General features: G+C 37.5%; 1 protein-coding gene across 6 annotated transcripts in view; it reads right to left on the bottom strand.

The window, feature by feature from the left end:
- Positions 1–20,702, bottom strand: part of LOC140157419 (phosphatidylinositol-binding clathrin assembly protein LAP-like) — a 109,892-nt gene that overhangs the window by 88,747 nt on the left and 443 nt on the right. For 5 of the 6 annotated variants that reach the window (XM_072180609.1, XM_072180608.1, XM_072180613.1 and 2 more), the window contains exons 2-3: positions 13,102–13,232; positions 322–464 (exon numbers count right to left, since the gene is read on the bottom strand). In XM_072180609.1, the coding sequence (XP_072036710.1) occupies positions 322–464; positions 13,102–13,232 (274 nt within the window). Of the gene's footprint in view, positions 1–32; positions 80–321; positions 465–13,101; positions 13,233–20,702 lie in introns of those variants that run through there. The other variant, XM_072180614.1, reaches the window with a different exon arrangement.

Raw genomic sequence — 20,702 nt, 5'->3', positions numbered from 1 at the left:
CTTAGGGTGTGTGTGTGTATGTAATCTCTTACCTCATGACCATAAACCATTAGATGATGTGCAGTAACCAGAGCTTTGAAGACAACCACCCAACTAGCATTAGCTGTTCTCTGGGTTTGTGTGTAAGGGAGGGGGTATGTGTGAGGGTCTGTGTGTGAGGGTCTGTGTATGTAATCTCTTACCTCATGACCATAAACCATTAGATGATGTGCAGTAACCAGGGCTTTGAAGACTACCACCCAACTAGCATTAACTGTTCTCTGGGTTTGTGTGTAAGGGGAGGGGATACATATCTTAGGGCGTGTGTATGTAATCTCTTACCTCATGACCATAAACCATTAGATGATGTGCAGTAACCAGAGCTTTGAAGACTACCACCCAACTAGCATTAGCTGTTCTTTCTGTTAATGTGTCGGCTAACTCGGGAATGTTGATATGCTCTGTCATTGTACATTGTATTAAATCTGAAACAATCAAAAAATTAAAACAAAATTCAACATTACCCAATGTTCTTTAAAAAAAATATATAAAAAACCACACAGCAATTACATCTATCTCCATGGTGCATTTATTTTGCAATACGTCATTTACCAATGATATCATATATTCATATGTATACAGTGCTATAAACAACATGATAACCTACCCTGCTAGATCATTGCAATACGCAAACACTGCCTCCAGCAAATCAAAATAATATCAAATGTACTTATTGCCTACACCCAGACTCTTTTCAAAAGCAGGCAGGTCTCTATACTCTATGCACTTTCATTCAAATCAAGTCTCTTACATCTATGATAAACAGTCAAAACACACAGACTGTATAGTCTGTATATATATTGAAAGCTGCAAGCATCGTTGTAGTTGGTGCTAAATACTGAATGAATAATATTTTCACAAGTTTTAATGCACTTTTTACACTGAATTACAAATCTGCTTTTGCAGTGAAATTCCTTGTTGATGATCTGAAATTTGAATGCTACATTATATTCCAGACCACTGTAACTCCAGACAGAGGATATATCATTATACAAACAATGTTGCAAACAATATGCTTGTGACCTTTATCATGTTTAGCTATATAAGACAAGTTTGTGTATCCATACATTCACTGCGCTACATGCTTCACATTGAGCAAGCGCAACATTGCACGCAACACTACCAAATTTCACATACGACATGTTTCTACAGAGTCAAGAGTTGACGGGTGATGTGTGGTAATACGCAGTAACGGCCCCAGTAGAAACAGTTTGGATGACAAGTTAGTGGCTACACCAGAGGATCACACTATGATGAGGTGGTTAATAGTGAGCGATATGCAGACATTCCCAGTAAAAACAGTACGGGTGACGATTTAGTGGCCACCGAAAGTCAAACTGTGATAAGGTTGAAGACTAAATTCGATGTAGACTAGTGATGTAACAGGATTAATTACCACAGCAACATGGGTTTCCACTATTTTTGAATGTGTTACCCTGCACTGGACTTTACACTGTACAGTGATAAAGACCTGGATCATAATTCTATAGAATTTTCACACCTGTACGATTAGTGTCTTTGGAAATAGCGGTATCGTAGTCAATCAATCATTACACACAGACACAGATGATGAGTGCATCCTGCTTGCAGTGCAGGGCAAAACATTCGAAAATTGTGTAAATCCATTGCTATGGTAACGATGAATACAAATGCACTCCAAATACACTCCATATGGCAGACATGACCTTAATCTAAAACCCAAAATTGTCCGCTTTACAAATGTCAAATTCCGCTTTTTTCAGCTTTTATAATTTTTACGATGGAAAATTCTGATAAGGTTAAATTGCAATATGCAAGACAGAGACTGTGTATGGCTGTGATTGGCGATTTTTATACCGATTATATAGGGCATTATTCTGGTGAAATAATAGTTTATTAACTTTATTATTTTAAATTTTGAGGCCGATTTAATTTATATTTAGTTCATGTAAAAAAAAAATTTCATTAATTTCACTTTTATAAGGTTTTTCAGTTCATTTTTTTCTCTTTTAGCAGAACTGCTTTTTCTGTTCCATGATTTTCACGGAAAATCCGCAACACGGAGGACATCTGGCTTTACCTTAATCCTCCACAAACTTTGGATTTCAACTGGAACAGCCCTATCATATACTATGGAGTCCCACCAAGCAGGAAACCACCCAATATTTTGATTTAGTCATTTGTGGTTCTTATTCAAGTATGCCCACATCCTCAGTTACCAAGTTCAAATAAAGGGAAAAATCAGACTGCAAGATATTAAAAGTGATATTATAAAATATATTGCAATACCACATACTATTCATATGGCCAGTCTGTGGTTGAATGCCACACAATTTACTTGCAAAGTTACCAATAAATTCCAGCCAAAATTGCTGATTTTAACAAAAAAGTCATCAAATCTGTCTTATTATTTTATACCAAAAAACATATTAACCAAAATTTGTGGCAACTGAAGTTGCCCTAATTTTCTAATTTTTTAAAATCGTTTGTGAAAATTCAAGTGGTAATCTTCATAAGGCAGTTAAGGGGTACTACACCCCTCGATAAATTTGTGTCTATTTTTGCATTTTTCTCAAAACTAATAACACAGTGGTAACAAAAGTTATGTATATTATAGGGCAAGGAATCCAATTAAGTTTTTACACTGGAATTTCAGTGACCCAAGTCAAGCGGTTTGTTATTTATGATAAGAAATAAGGTACCGCTAGGATGTACCTCGTTTCCTATCATATATACTGAACTGCTTTTCTTGTTCACTGAAATTTCAGTGTAGTAATTGGATTCCTTGCCCCAATAATATACATAACTTTTGTTACCAATGTGTTATTATTTTTTGAGAAAAATGCAAAAATAGTCCACAAATTTACCACAGGGGTGTAGTACCCCCTTAAAGGCAACCACTGAACTTATTCAGTATTGGTATCTGAGGGATGTCTGTCTACTTTACTGACTCTTCAATAAAGTTTTAAACTTCAGCTTTGTGCGGTCTACTTTATTTTGGGTGAAACAATTTCACAAATTCTTGATTTATTCAATTAGCCCGGTCAGCGGGGAGTGTGAATGGGGAAAATTGGTCATTATCTCAATGACCATTCAATAAAAACTACACTACACTACAGGTCAATGCACATACGGTTATTCCATTTGAAATGCACACGCCCCACTGTGCAAGATTAGAGCTAAAGGTTTTCCACAGAAGGGGTATGGGCTTCAAACAGAATAGACAATTGGGTAACTTCCATTTGAAATACTGGTACTCCAGTAGGCCTATATATTTTAATTATTATGTAACACCATATATACAGAGGAAGAATGGGTTTGAAAATGAATAACCCAAGGTAGTCAATTCCATTTGAAAAAAATATATACTCCAATCTGTGGCAGACTAACTGTAAAAGCGTATATTTTTGCGCGATTAATTTTTCGCGCTTTAAAGTTATCTTTTCTGTCAAAAATAATATTGATTATTTTAATTCTCAAAAGTATGGACCCCCTATAAAATGCTCTGTTCATTTTAGAAGTGAATTATTTTACTGCACAGATTGTAAGCAGTGTCCGAAATAAGGAAAATATGGAGGTTGTCCGGAGGACAACCAAAGCATAAATTCTGCTTGTCCTCAAAACATTTTGATTGTCCCCAAAATGTGTCGTACTTAAGAGGTAAACTATAGTGGTTGTCCGGAGGATAAGTACATATCTCAATATGGTTGTCCCCAGTTATATTTGGACAAGAGGACAAGAGGATAAGTGCTTATTTCGAACACTGATTGTAAGTCAACCTTATGCGCCTGTCAATTGCAATCCCCCCGGGACCTGGGCAATAGTGGGGACTTAGCCGGGACTTAGCCCGGGGACTTAGCCTGGGATGTAACAGCTCATTGGGTCCCTCCACTTCCGGGGCATAGCCGGGACTTATACGGGGATGCAATGTATGGAAGTTATAAAAGAGTACTCTCAACTGTGCAGGGTTGTAAGTGGGGGAAACACTGATATGTTCTCCATTTACCAGGGGAATCCAGGTTCTTTGATATCAATATGATTTGAATCTCAGAATTCATGCACATTTTGTGATCTTTTCGGCGGTTGCCCCAGGGTAGGGACTTGCCCGGGAATGAACAAGAAAATATTGCCCGCCCCGCAATGACTTAGCTGGGACTGTTACATGTGTGTAAAGAAGTTACTCGGTACCGCCGGGATTCGAACCTTGCACCCCTCGCCTGCCAAGCACAGGGGTTTCACTGGTCTGGCCAGCAATTCACTGCGCATAGCACATAGGGTGATTGCTTCATCGCACCACGTGGGATTCATGCATGCATGCAGTGGTTATTCTTGTAGTATTTTCGGGTGTTAGGGTTAATGAAAAAAATATTAGGCCTATAGGTACAGTCTGAGCCACAAACTACAGTGCTCAGAGCTTTGACATCAACAACTGTACACATGTGTGTGCCCTCAACCTAGACTGCTCCAGTTGTGACTCAACACAACACTACATGCATGACTTCATCATGACAAGTCGGCCTGGGAAACACCAAAATATCTGGAACCCATGGTTACCCATAGACCCAACACATACAATCTGATACAGTAGGTAGGGTTAGTCTGTGCCCGGCACACATCAGACTGGCAAAATAAGCTCACACATGCCAACTGCTTCTGCCACATACACTCACTAGGATCCACAACATGCTCATCTATCAGGGGAACAGTTCTTAAACCCCAAATCCCCAATACATTTGTACATTCATCCTTTGAAGATTTGGGTACAAAAACTCATACTCTGCAACTTGAGGTCAAATTTTGCACTATGATTATGTAATTGAGGTTATTGGACTATGCCATTGGGATGAGACTCTTGTGGTCCATAGTGACTGGTTGACCAACTAGGTACAGACTACGTTCACACGGAGCAACTCAGTTCTGGAGCAAATACTTGTGAACCGTGCTAACTGTCTTGAGGATTTACCCTAACCGTGCCCATGGTATTTTTGCTATCGGAAGGCAAAGAAGAAACAAAAAGGAGAGAAGATGAACAAAGAAATCACTTTGTACCTCTGGGATTTGAACCTCAGGCCCCACGCATGCACCGCAGAAGATCACCAGCCTCTAGCCACCGTGGTTACGTTGGCCTGGCCAGCGATTCCCTGACTTAACTGATTGCGTCATCGCATCATATGGAATGCATGCACGAGCAGTGGTTTTAATAATTAAGTGAGCTTTAGTGAGCTTGGTTGGGTTAGGGTTAAAATTTGTCCCTAAATATATCAAAGAAATGTAGGGGATTTCACAGAGTGATTCTCAAGTGGTCCTTGAGTGTGCTGAGGCTTCTGGATCAACGAGGCATTGTGTCTAGTGTACTAGCCATTGTAAATCACTGTCATCAGAAATCGTAATACTCGAGATTCCAGTTTTCAATGGAATCAAGTGGACACAAAGTCAGGGATTGATTTGGGAATCAAAATCCTCCAGTATACCAAATTACCAATCCTCTAGAATTCTATGAACCTCTGAACATGCCAGTGACGGCATATGCTGACCAGACAGGCAGGAAATACAAGACAAGTTCAATGTTATTTTGTTCCATGTGTGGCTAGGCCTGGGTCACACACTTACATGTAACTGGATTTTGTCAGGAATATAGCCCTAGCTAAGGACAGTCAAGCCACATGCTGATGCCAGTGACATAGCCAGGACTTTTTCAGAGGGTGGGGGCAAGATTTTTCACAGCAGAATGCCCTAGCTGGCTGAAAAAAAAACAGACATTCATAAATCAAAGCTTTTAAGAATGAAACCTCCCAGTACAAATAGCCCTACTATTAGCTACTTGACGGTTCGCCATTATGCACTATGTGTGGGGAGAGCCTCGAACTGGCAGCATACATGAAAGGAAGAATTATGTAACCTTACACAGAACGTTATGACTAGTTCAATTCCCATTCATGTATGCTGCCAGTTCGAGGCTCTCCCGCACATAGTGCATAATGGCGGAACTGCAAGTAGCTTAATTGGGCCTTTAAACACACTATACTTGTTCTGCTAAAACCCAGTTACTGCTGGGGGAGTGGTCACTGGGTTTAGCAGTTCTCTAGATATAGCCATGCAGGGTTTATGATATAACATAGTTTTGGATCGCCAAGGTCTAAAAGGCCCCATAGTAGGGTTAGTACATGTACGGTTTTAAAAGTACTTAAACATGTCCTGTAAGGCAGTAAACGTGGGAGTGTATTTTGTCAGGTGTCCCGTCTACACGGTCTAATAGACATGCTCTCCCGACTAACCAGAGATTTTTTCACTGTGAGTATCTGAAATCAAACCCTGAAACTGGATGCATTTTCAAAAATTGAAAACAAGCACTGTCTTTAAAAAAGACAACACCATGGATGAAGATCATGTTTCATAATTTTGCATTGACAAGCACTTGGAATGCTAGTAACATTTTGTGTGTGGCACAGCTAACCGATATTTATTGGTAAAAATTCCACCAATGACAAAAACTCTGAAACCGGATGCATTTTCATTTGAAAATAACACCATACTCATTGGAATCACAAGAAACTGAAACTGACACTCATTCATAATCTATCTGGGTTGAAAGCAAAATGTGTATAATTAGTCCATCTTTGATTGATACTGTTCCCTACTATCTTAGACAGTCAATATTTATGAACTGTTCTAGTCTGCTACTGGACAAATCAGTAAGTACTCTTAATTGTGTGAGCACTGATTATTTCAATCACTAGCCTCTGTCACAAACTCAACTTTGACATTTCCAGGTTGATAAAAATAATGATTTGAAGCCATAAGGGACCATTCACAAATACTTGTAAAGGGGGGGGGCCTGATGCAAAAGGGGGCCCTGAAATTGAAATCCCTCTGAAGGGGACTTTTAAAAAAGCACCTTAAGTGGGCTATATCGAAGCCAAAATGACTTTTTTGGTTATTTTTGTTTGTAAACAGGTGGTTTTTTTTTTGTTCTATATTTAAAACCTATCTTAGCATGAAATAACAAAATTTTTGGCAGGGGGTCTGAGAAAAAAGTGTGCAGCACCCTCTTGTGTCACCATACCTTATCTTTGTGGAGGAGTGGATTTGGGTACAAAATCCTTCATAGTACTCCTTTTCTGGCATATTGCTATGATTTTGGTGTCTAAATACATGTAAATGAGCTAAAGATACCTAATTTTGAAAGTTTCATGAAAATCAGACATTAAGTTTTCTTAAAAATTGCCATTTTGGGTCAAAATTGAGCGTGAGGGCGCTTTTCAAGATTTTGCAAAAATTTTCTTGAGGTATTTTAATGTCTGAAGATACACCAAAGTTTATTCTGCTCGAGAAATTTGAGTTTTTTAGCTGAATTAGTTTGTCCGCTCATCAGAACGTTCATTTGGATGTCACCATTGGATTGTACATGATAAAAGGTCGTTGACCCCCATGTATTTGTATAGCAGTCACCAAAATCATAGCAACATGCCAGAAAAGGACTACTTTGAAGGATTTTGTACTCGAATCCACTCCCTCCACAATGATAAGGTATGGTGACACAAGAGGGCGCTGCACACTTTTTTCTTGGACACCAGGCCAAAAATTTTGTAATTTCAAAGTCATTTGGCTTCGATATAGCCCACTGGTGTTTACAGTAGACTTAAAAGAATAATCCTGAAGTCCTTTTTAAAATAACATAAAACAGTAACCTGTGATCCTAGTTTTATTATTCAGTGTTCACTGATCAAAATACCATGTGTGAATTAGTTGAGGTATAAACTGTGCACATTGTTAATCGTTGTGTCTTATCTTTAGAAATATTATGCCACAAGTTTATAGATTCCTGTTTACAAGAAATTGGGCTGTTCAATTTGAAATCCACACCCACTACAGAAGACACTAACCTTAATCTTTCACACAGGGGTGTAGACTTCAAACAGAGTTACCAATTAAGTCATTCAATTACAGTTACACATCCACACACTCCCTGTGTGAAAAATTAAGCTCTTGAAGTCTTCCATAGGGGGCAATGTATTTCAAATGGAATAGTCTAGGGCAGAGTTCTTCGACCCCCAGTCTGTTACACAATGACCTGTAATTTGTTGTGTACAAAAACTCATACTCCACAACTTCAGGTCATATTTTCAGTCATAGGCCCTGATTGCTGAGTGGAGGTTAACAAACACGGGTGATGAGACCATTTTGGTTTTTTGTACCGCAGTAAGGAACTTTATGTCATGTGCAATTTCCTTTCCACAGGCTCAGAACATAAACAGAGCTTTGTCACGATAGTCACATACTTCAAGAGTAGAACCTGATTTCCCTTTCACAATATGTTTATACTTGTGTTTTTAGGGACCGTACATGAAACATCAGGGGGTGGCCTGATGCCAAAAAATTTCATCGCGAAAATTTTTAAAAATAAACTCAATTTTTCCGGGAAAATTTGTGGTCAATGTTTTTCAGGGCCACCATTAGGAGGGTCAAAACTTATAAGGGCCACCTATTTTGCATCAGGCCCTCTAACAAGTGTTTATGAACAGTGCCTTAAAGGCAAATGAGATGGCAGGAGACATATTTTGAAAGTTTTAAGGTCTGTTCAAAAGTGTTCATACTACCGCCGCATTTGCGATGCGTTGTTTTTACGATGCGGTGTGGCATCGTACTGCAAACTACTGCATTGCGATATCGCAATAAAATTAAATACCGGTACATTTTAACTTGGAAATGTGACGGTGCAAAAGTGATCAATACATATCGACATCGCAAAGCAACGCATCACAAATGCAGTGGTAGTATGAACGGATCTTTAACCATTAAAACATGAACTAGAAATGTTGCGGTTTTCGATGCAAGGTGTCAAATGGGATGTCTCCAACGATTTCAATTCAGAAAGATTAAAACATCACACTGTACAAGTGGTAAACATTTAACATTTAACCTCAAATGACATTTGACCTCCATATGTGAACTTGAATACCACCAAAACATGGAGGTGCCCATGCAGGTACGACCCAAATTTGGTTGCATTAGGATTTAATCTCTTCACATGAGACCAGATTTAACCAAAATCTTTTAAAATGGTATTTTCCAAAATGACCTTTGACCTCACTTTTATATGGCCTCCAACACCACCAATAGATGAGGGTTCCCATAGTGACTCAGACCTGCCAACCTAACTAAGTCAGAACACATATCCTGGAAAGAAATGTGGTCAGAATGAGGGACATTGAGGCCAAAACCTTGCACTTAGACACAAACCAGATACTGCCAAATTCAAAGATTTGAGGTGTGCAATACTTTCAGAATTCAGGGAAGGTTTTGCAGGTCCAAATTTGTCACAACTGACTATAAAGAGAATGCTATATCAAAATTTTAAAGCGAAAGTTACATCATTTCTGCTGTTCTATTTACAAATTTGCCATCACTGAAATTTTCAGAAAACAGGACTGTCCCTCTTTTTCACTTTGGAAAACCCCAAATGAGGGACAGTTGGCAGTATGACACAAGTTTAGTTGTAATCAGTGTCGAAATAAGGAAAATATGGAGGTTATCCGAGGATAACTAAAGCATAAATTCTGCTTGTCCTCACTACATTTTGGTTGTCCCCAAAATGTGTAATACTTTTGGAGGTAAAATATCTATAAGTGGTTGTCCAGGGGACAAGTACATAGCTCAATATGGTTGTCCCCAGTGATTTTTGGACAAGAGGACAAGAGGATAAGTGCTTATTTCGAACACTGGTTGCAATAGGATTTGAACTGTTCATATGAGACCAACTCAAATGACCTTTGACCTCAGTACTTATAAATATTACCTTGAACATCACCCAAAGAACGAAATGTGTAATCGCACAGTAGGAAAATGACATTGTTACCGTACTAACGTACTTGTTATTATTTTGACGAAATATGATTTGACAAAATGTTTTAGTACTTACTAGGCCTGGCATTTTCGGGTAATTTTGTACCGGGTACCCGCCTTATTTTTCGGGCGGGTAACCGGGTACCAGAAAAAAAAAAAAAAAAAATTTAGTGTCTCTGGACCTAGACCTAAATGCCAGGATCATTCATGGTTGACATAAAAAAAAAAAAAAAAATAAAAAAAAAAATTTCAAGATATTTTGTTATTTTTTATATGAAAATTGATATTGATCATGTCATAGTCTATTAATGATTTCAAAATGTATTGAATTTGAATGCATTTTGAAATCATTAATAGACTATGACATGAATACAAATTATCAATTTTCATATTAAAAATAACAAAATATCTTGAAATTTATTTTTTTAGGTCAACCATGAATGATCCTAGCATTTAGGTCTAGGTCCAGGGACACTACAAAACCGAAAAAATAAAAAACTTAAAAAAAAAAAAAAATCTCGGGCGGGTACCCGTTTACCCGACCGAAAATGCCAGCCTTAGTACTTACCGGTATTCTTTGATTCATATATTTTCATGACTAAGTATGCCTTGTTTAAATGTCCTTGGCCTGCAAGTGGCACTCGGGCATAAACAACTGTTCAGCTTTATAGTCATGAAAATATGATGACATCATTCATGACATGAAAATGTTGAACTCTTATTTTAAACCTATAGGCCTACATTCATATGCGCTACATAACAGCCTGCACTGCAGGTGTGATTGGTCGAGAGAATGGGCATAAACAATGTTAACTTTTGAAATACCTGGCTTACTCGAGAACTCTAGCTTCAAATTTGCACACAAGAAAACTTTACGCATTCGATGCCAGAGGATGTTGCTATCGTTTTTAGGTCCAGCGTTGACATTTTTTGCATCGGATGGATCCGATGTTATTTACTGTGTTTAAAATGTTGAAATTTGGATGAAACTTATTTTGATGAGTCAACTGTATCTTTTGAGTAAAATTTGCCTATTTTGAACAGGAAAAAATTTGTTGAAGTGCAATTTTAGCAATATTTTTGTTGCTTTACGGTGACATGCTTCAGCAAATCCGACTGAAGGTCTCTAGTCTCGAATGTGAAGTTATAGGTGAGCAAATCCATGGCTGGACTTCTCACAGTTGTAGTAACTACAAATATCGAATGTTTGAGGACTTTTTCTCAAGTTGTAGCAGGTTCCATATTTGCTCGAGAAATCTAGCCAAGAGTTTGCTCACCGATAGCGTCACATTCTAGCCTAGAAACCATTGCATTCAAAATCTAGTCGGATTCGCTGAAGCATGACACCGTGTAAAGCAATGGAAGTTCAGAAGTAAACACAGCCGATCACAACAACAGGCGATTGCATCAAAAAGTTGCTAAAATTACGCTTCAGTAAATTTTTAGACTGTCCAAAATAGGCATATCTTGCTCAAAAGATAAAGTTGACCATGGAAGTAAGAGACATCAAAATAACTTTCATCCAAATTACAACATTAACAGAATCAATAACCTCCGGTGAAAAAACTTGCACCGCCAATAGCATAGCACTCTAGTATCGAATGCGCAACTTTCGTGTGCAAATTCGAAGCTAGAGTTTTCGAGTAATCCATAGGGTGTCTTCAGTGTTAATTGTTTTCATTATAATACAAATGTTGCAAAATATTATATTTGACAATAATTAACAACCTGTTTGACCTCTCCATATACAGTAAGCCAAAAAATAAAGGTACCAGTTGTGTTCACCTCTGTATATCCTAAATAAAGACAAATATGTCAAAATTAAAACAAGCAGCCAATACATGTACTCTTTAGCTCTAATTTAAGACCTTACTTGTTGAAATTGGTTGAGAATTAAAGAAACAGTGTATATCTAAAACCTAATGAAGAAACGAAATCAAAAGTTGCACTTTTGTGTACTAATCAATGAAAGCATGGCGCTAGTTTGAACGTGCTAATCAATGGAAGCGCAGTGTTAGTTTTCTTGTTCATGAACGCTTTGTGTACAAATCAATAGGGAATTTAATACAGCAAACTGCAACTTTTACATTGGTAGGCCTATCTTCCTTGGGTTCTGGGATCTCCGTGTCTTTATTTCTTGAACAATTTCAACGAATGAGGTCTTAAATTCCAGCTAAAAGATGCAGCTATTGGCTGTTGGTTCCAATTATGACATATCTGTCTTTGTTTCTAGGATATATACAGGAGGTGAACATAACCTTAATTTTTTGGCTACGTACTGTATTCATACATTGCTCACCTGTGTTTTCATCATATTTTGTGGTGAAAAATGATTACAAATGTGTAATTTGCAAACATTTTTGGAGTAACGTTTTCTTCGTACCAACGGCTAAGTGTGTACCATATATATGAATGCACATTAAAACACATTGTACAACTACAAGTCAAACACACACAGCACCTGTTGGAGCCGGGAGTTTCAATTATTGGAAATGGATTTCTCAAGAAATGCTCGGTGGCTCTGAACGATATGAAGCGAATTAGGGGTTCATTCATATGATGAATGAACACCATTCATACCAGATCATTTTGTGATTCTTATTTTTAAATCAAAACAGAAAACTACTAGTACTAGTACTAGTACTACTACTACTACTAGAAACGTTAATATTAATAACATGATTTTCCTTCATTTTCCGTACCCGCTGATCTCACATCCGGGACACCGGTGAACGGCTCTCAAGCAATCACGCGCTGTTATATCATGTACGTAGCGTCAATGTATGAACCGTCCATCCCATGGAACCCTAAATTTGTCTTCAATTATTTTCTTTGAAAATTGCATTTTGAAGACCTGACATGCATGCATGGCTGACCTGATATTAAATGGGGGAGTGGCCGGCAGGGTAGTTGTGATCAGTCAACTCAACTTTGTCACTGTCAAGTAAAACAGGAAGTCATTCATGCAAGTCCACCATCTTGACCATGCTACCTCTCTGCAGCATACATACATGTCTACAGCTGAATGTCAAAATGCAAATTCGTTGACGCGACATGCATGCATGAGGATAGGATGCAAGTTGAAGTTCGGATGTACACACCTGTGCAATGTGCATGTAGTATCCATGTACGCTTCTATGTTAACCCTACCTAATACATAATTGTGTCACACTAATAGCACACTATAAATCATATGATCAATGTCAATGAATAAGTAATTATAAGAGCATCCATACTTACAATCTAAATGTTTTTTCTTGGGTCCCATGACCTCTTCCGTAGTTGCTTTACACACCGACTTCGCTAAATCGGAGCCGGTAATTGTGTGTTTCGCCGCTGTCACGCGGTCTAGGACGCTCTGTCCAGACATACTGCAAAGAAAGATAACACCCAAGATATAATATTCAATAATTAATCACCAGAAACTGTCGGAGATGTGGGTAATTATACAAAAACAGTGTACGTTGCTACAGTGTACACGATTTTGACACCGTAGACAATCAAAATGGCCGACACATTGCTCTTGGAGGTGTATGATCACGTGATCGATATTAAAGTGATTGGCATCGCACAACGTGTGGACGCCCACTTCCGCATTATAAAGTTAATTGTTGGTTTTTTGTTTGTTTGTTTGTTTGTTTGTTTGTTGTCTTTGCATGTTTTTATTAAATCAAATACATATCAATCTTTTTTGATATGTATTTGATTTAATAAAAACATGCATACATTGTAGACAAAAAAACAACAACTTGGGCGTTTATTCATCAGCATTGCAAAAACAAAATCAAGTAAAAAAATAAATAAATAAATAATAAATAAATAAATAAATAAATAAATAAATAAATAAATAAATAAATAAATAAATAAATAAATAAATAAATAAATAAATAAATAAATAAATAAATAAATAAATAAATAAATAAATAAATAAATAAATAAATAAATAAATAAATAAATAAATAATAATTAAAAAAAGCTTGTTTTAGGCAGGTAGCCGTGCATAAATTTAGGTAGCAGTGAAATTTGGTTTCCCCGCTGATATGAAACATTTGTCACAATAACTTTAATAACGGAAGAAGGCGGGGAGGGGGCGGCCAAATAGGTCCACTTTGCGACCGTAGGAAGAAGTGAGGGAGTAAGAAAAAATGTGGAGAGAGCTAGGGGGGAATCCCCACCAATATTTATTTTATTCTTGTTCACTTTGCCCCCCCCAATTCACTTTGCCCTCTCCCCCTTTCTGGATTTCTTAAACAAAAACAAATAATAAAATGGTCCCAAATTTTGAAAATTTTCAATTTCAATGCTAAAATGGGTCAAAATTATGACAATTGTGGCCTAAAACCTATTTTAAGTGTTACCTATAGACAAGAAGTCATTCCTGTGGTTCAAACTATTCTTTATTAAAGTTGTACAGAAAGAACCATTTGAGACCATTTTCATCAAAATTAACGTTCGACCTTTTTGCTCATAACTCCATCCACAACAATAAGTTGTAGATAGGCCTATACACGAAACTATTATTTTCTGAATCTTTATGACGAGAGAAATAGGCCTACTTTGTTTTTTAATTCAGTTTGTAATTTTGACCTCTGTATAAACTTTGAACTTTGACCTTGGATATCTCGAACTACCCAGGGGTGCAATATTACACCATCGAGCTACCATGATTACACCCCTTACAGTGGCGTGCTCAGGCCGCTCCTACCAGAGGGCTGAATTTGCCGGCCCTAGCAAAAATGAAAAACCCCCAAAAGCCCCCACCCCACCCCCAAGAATGTAGCCTACTCGCATCATATGCCTCGGGATGATTTTGTACCAGCCGTATAGAAAAATAATCCACAAACTAAAACACTTAGCAACTATTTTAGCTTATTTTAAACTGTTGCGATTTGGTAGTGCACAGTATCTTGCGAGGCCCCAGGTCACATGGGAAAAATGGTAAATCACACATATTTAGCAGCATTTCTCCTCATTTTTCACAATATTGCAGAATTCAGCAGCCTGTTTTAACTGGCTGTTTTTGTGTGATCTCCCATGTTCCCCCGTTTCAGATCATGATTTTACATTTGAAATCACTCTCCACCTTAAAAAGAAAATTCGAAACGTTCGAAATCGCTCATATTTTCAACCACTGGAGTCTCAAGGCAGCAAATGTGTAGATATAGCTCAATTTTGGCTCCAACTTGTATATTTTGCATAGGGTTCAATGTAAAATTAAAATTTCACATGCATTTTTCTGGAATTCCAAGTGCTTTTTTCCTCTGGCGTCAAAAATATAGAATTGTTTCCGGATTAAAGTTTCTTAACGAGAACGCACATATTACTTGCGCGAATTGCGGACTTCGAGATAAAAAAAAACAGGAAATTTAAATCAAATTTGCTCCACAGCTCCAAAGTAGCCTACACAATGTGCTTTTAATTATACACTGCAGCCTAGGCTGTATTTGTCCGATGTGTGAAATGCAGCCAATGGGCTGTTCCAGTTTAAATCCTTTTACACCCTCTAGATGGAGGTCATGACGTCAATCTTGCACACAGATATCAAATGTATAGTTATACCCATTCAGGCAACTCCATTTGATATTCACACTCCCTGTGTGGAAGATGTCTCAGCCGGGTAGGGAGTATGGAATTCAAATGGAATAGCCCAACAGTTCTTCTTCGGATTTGAAGGATTTCAATTTTTAGGCCCCAGGTCACATGGGGGGAATTTAATGGTAAATCACACATATTTGGCAGCATATTGCAGAATTCAGCAGCCTGTTTTAACAGATTTTGTCGCTATTTTAGAAAATCTGGCTGTTTTTGTGTGATCTCCCATTTTCCCCCATGCGACATGGGGCCTCTTGCGAATGGTAGTGAGCTTTGGTAAAAGTTGTTGATCATTTCATAGCGAGCGTGTATAAGAATTCAAATATCACAGATATACTTTTGTAGGATCCTGGTTCTTGAGTTATGTTGTAAAGAGGGCTGAAACAACAACACTGGTAGATACATAACTCATTCACAACAATAAATTAAGCAAGTTTTCAAAGTATATGCCGATTTGTAGAATGAACGTTTGCAAAACATCAGGGTGTCATTTTTCAATAATATATTGATTTAGATAATGAAAAACCACCAATACCTCGTCTACCCTTAAACTGGCAAAACTCACCTGTGTGTAAAAATATTGTTCATTAACTTTTCTTTAGAATTTTAATGAATGTCATTGTAAACATGCAATAAGTTTTTTTTTGTTTTTGTTTTTGTTTTTGTTTTTGACATTAGAGTTCACTTTACTGATACAATAAAGAACCTGGAAGTTGAAATGGTGTTTCGATTCTGAATCAGTAGTACTTCTAAAATGCAACCCTCAGGTCCGAATTTCTTTTTTTTTTTTTTCCAAGGGACCGCCCCCCCCACTAAAAATGCTAATAGAAAACAAAATAAAGTAATAATTGCCCTGGGTATTTTCTTTTTTTTTCAAAAACATCGTGTTTTGGGTCCGACAAAACTATAGGGTAAATTGCACAAGTTTGCGCGCTTTGCCCCATCAAATAATGAAATTCGTCTTATTTTTGGACAAAGACAGTCCTGAAATTGGACATTTTTCACGCGCTTCGTTCCAAAATGTCCCCGTAAGACCAGAACAATTATGCCCCCCCCCCCTAAATCACAATGTTTTCGACACCACTATCAATAAAATAAGCACTGAATTGGAATTGGAATTGAATTGAAATGCTGGGAGAATCTAATTGAAATACAATAGGCCTAATTAAAATGTAATTTTGATGCATTGGATTGGATTGGAATTGATATTGAATTTGAATCGAATCAATAAAAAAATAGGGCAACAGAATCGAATTGGAGTTGTCATTTTGTCAATTCAATCAAAAAATATTATGAAGTGGAGAATCGAATTGATTGGAATTTAATCTAAATGGTAAATGAATTGAATTTGAATCGAATTGAAATCAAAAACCTGAATCGAAATAACACTACCCCGGTATCTCAGCGCATCGTGAGGGCGCCTGACCAGTACGACGTGCCTGTGCATTGTCAGGTCCTGTGCATTGTAAAAGATGAAGGCACGATTTGGAAAGCTTACATATTTGGCATTCTCTTGATTCCAAGTAGGCCTATGCAGTAAAATTTGTCGGGATTAGCATTATAGTTATAGTTTCATTGTTCTTTGTCTTCAAATCTGTTTCTCTCTTTTCCCCATAAATTAGATAGGGTCCTAGGCCAGCATGCTTAGGCCTATACCGGGACTGTACTGTGTAGCTGTAGCACGATAGCCTACTGCAGAAGCTTGCAGATTGTCAGAAAGTTTTATATGCGGACTATAATTTGTATGTCGTGTATGTCATGGTTTCACGTCACCAATGATTAAATGACGTTGTCATCATTAGTGCTAACAAGATCATCACAGCTGGTCCGTGGGCATCCGAGCTACTACATTTTTGTTGCATGCAGATCTTCATGTTTCGAAAGGTAAAATTCAAATTTCATTCTCCGTGGCGAACCAGAAAATGGAAAACGGACATTGATACCAACTTTTTTTCCGGTTTTGTCATCATTATCATCCGAGAAAGGAAAATAGTACTTCACTTCACTTACTTCACTTAAAGCTTTCCTCCCATGACACAGGTAGGTCCTGGAGATAGCTGCCTAGCCACTATGCTTCGCCACTCAGCTCTGTTGTTTGCCATCCGACCGGCTTCTACTACGGATTGGATTCCCACTGCACTGCAGTTTGCTTTGATGTTGTCCATCCAGCGCATTGGGGTCTTCCTTTAGGTCGTTTCCTGGGATTCTTCCTTCTAATACGATTTTTGGATATCTGGATGGAGGCATTCTTTTCACATGGCCATAGTAGGACAGCTGTTTTGTACGGATCTTGTTCATTACAGTGCACTGGTAATCAAGAGTGTCTCTGATTGAGGTGTTCCTAATCCTGTCCCTTCTAGTAACACCCAGGATTTTTCTGAGACAAGCCATTTCAAATACCAGAAGTCGCTGCTCATCACGTTTTTGATTGTCCAGGCTTCAGAGGCATAGGTTGCTATAGAAAGCACCAGTACTTTGTACAATTCCAATTTTGTTATGGTGGATATTTCTTTGGATTTCCAGATGGGGTTGAGTTTTTGCATGATGCCCATGGCCAAGCCAATTCTCCTTTTGATGTCCTTCTCGCTGCTTGCCTTTTCAGTGATCACTCCACCTAGATAGATGAATGATTCCACCTGCTCAAGGATGGAATTTCCAATGGATATGGTGGCTTTTGCTGTTTCTCTACCAATCACCTGGACTTCGGTTTTAGCGATGTTTATGGTCAGACCAAACTTCATGCTTTCATTGTGTACTTTGTCGACTAGAGTTTGGAGGTTAATTTCAGAGTCGGCCAGTAAAACAATATCATCGGCAAATCTCAGGTTGTTGATGAGCTGTCCTTGAATTGTAATTCCAATGCTGACATCTTCAATAGCTAGTCGTAGGACCAGTTCCAGCAAGATGTTAAACAGCTGGGGGGAGAGAATACATCCCTGTCTGACTCCTGTTTGAGTGGTGAACCAGTTTGTCAGCTCTTCATTCACTCTTACTGCACTTTTAGAGGTGTTATATAAGGCTTGGAGAAGTCTAACCATTTTTCTAGAGTAGCCTAGGTGGTCCATAGCCTTCCAAAGACCTTCTTGCCAAACAGAATATAGTACATGCAAAAGTATTACAGGATGATTAAAAAAGAAGTAAACTCGTGTTTGCGGGGCTGTAACTATACAGATCTATATAGAATCCGCTATAAATGAGAATGTCATGGGAAAGAGCAGATTTTAGATCAATAAAAGAATTGTTATATATATATATATATATATTTGCTCATAGCAAATCTGAGTTACATTTGATAAAAACATTCATTTTAGTAGCTGCACACGGCTGATTGATTTTCATCCATTTCTATTTCGCCGAATCAATAAAGCATTAACATGATTTATCGTTAAAATGACAACTTTTACTTTTAATTAACACTCAACAAACAATGCACGTAAACTAAAACATAAGCTACTGACAACAATAAATGAATAAATCTGCAGGTATTGGATCTCTCGTGCCTCTCGGATGCGGACTGATCGACTGTTACGTTTTTTGATAGTTTTCTCATATCAATGCGTGTACGATTTGCGATGCAGTTCTCCAGCAAACATCACTGCAAAATAGTCATCATCATCATCATCATCATCATCATCATCATCATCATCATCATCATCATCATCATCATCATCATCATCATCGTCGTCGTCGTCGTCGCCGTCGTCGTCATTATCATCGCTATATTTGTCATCATTATCATCATCATCGCCGTCTAAGCTTCGACGTCGTCAGTCATCATAACCATCCCCGGGTAACCATCACATCATCGATGATCGTTGTTTTCGTCAATCATCATCATTATCATCATCATCATCACCATCATCATTATCATTATCATTACCACCATCATCATCATCATCATCATCATCATCATAATCTAATCATCATTATCATTATCATCATCGTCATCATCACCACCACCATCACCACCATCATCATCATCATCATCATCATCATAATCTAATCATCATTATCATTATCATCATCGTCATCATCATCATCATCATCATCATCATCTAATCATCATTATCATTATCATCATTACCATCATCATTATCATCACTACCATCATCGTCATCACCATCATCATCATCATTACCACCACCACCATCATCATCATCATCATCATCATCATCATCATCTAATCATTATCATCATCTAATCATTATCATCATCTAATCATTATCATCATCATCATCATCATCATCATCATCATCATCATCTAATCATTATCATCATCTAATCATTATCATCATCATCATCATTATCATCATCATCATCATCATCATCATCATCATCATCTAATCATTGTCATCATCATCATCATTATCATCATCATCATCATCATCATCATCATCATCATCATTACCATCACCACCACCATCATCATCATCATCATCATCATTACCACCACCACCATCATCATCATCATCATCATCATCATCATCATCATCATCATCATCATCATCATCATCTAATCATTATCATCATCATCATCATCATCATCATCATCATCATTACCATCACCACCACCACCATCATCATCATCTCATCTTCATATTTCGAAAGGCAATATAAATCGCAATCCTCGTATTTTTCATCCTCCATGGCGAACCAGAAAATGGAAAACGTACGTTGATAACAACTTTGTTTTTGGATCACCATCATCAATACAACCATCATTATTATTCAAGGCAGAAAAAGGACAGTTACTCGCTTCCTCTGACCTTTGCTATAAGTACTGACTATAAAGAAAGACATGAAACTAGAGCTGTACTTATATAGACGAGAGGCTTTTGCGGGGGCACGTCATGACACAAATTGGTGATTATATATAAACGTGTATATTCAAATTGAGCACCATACAACAAAAATCTTCCCTATCTACAAAGCGTTTTTGCCGCCTGATAAATATTAATATGAGATTATTGGCGGAATGTTTTTCACTGATTAGTTGTTATTATTACAGATAATATGCATGGGGTTGAGTTACTAAAAATGATTGCGCTCATCTAAAATGCCATTTACAATTCTACCTATATTATATCTTCACTATTTAATTCCAAAAAATACGCTATATGATAATGTATTGGAATGCACGAGAGTGTGTAGTCTTATTGCTAAATATATAGGACAAGGGTGCATATATATAAAACATGTCAAAAAATATCAATATCAAAATATTGACGCCTTCATATTATAATATAATG

Source organism: Amphiura filiformis, chromosome 7 (genome assembly GCF_039555335.1).
Source record: "Amphiura filiformis chromosome 7, Afil_fr2py, whole genome shotgun sequence".
Classification (NCBI taxonomy): domain Eukaryota; kingdom Metazoa; phylum Echinodermata; class Ophiuroidea; order Amphilepidida; family Amphiuridae; genus Amphiura; species Amphiura filiformis.
Note: the sequence above shows the minus strand (reverse complement) of the source record. Positions and strands in the feature narration are given on the sequence as shown.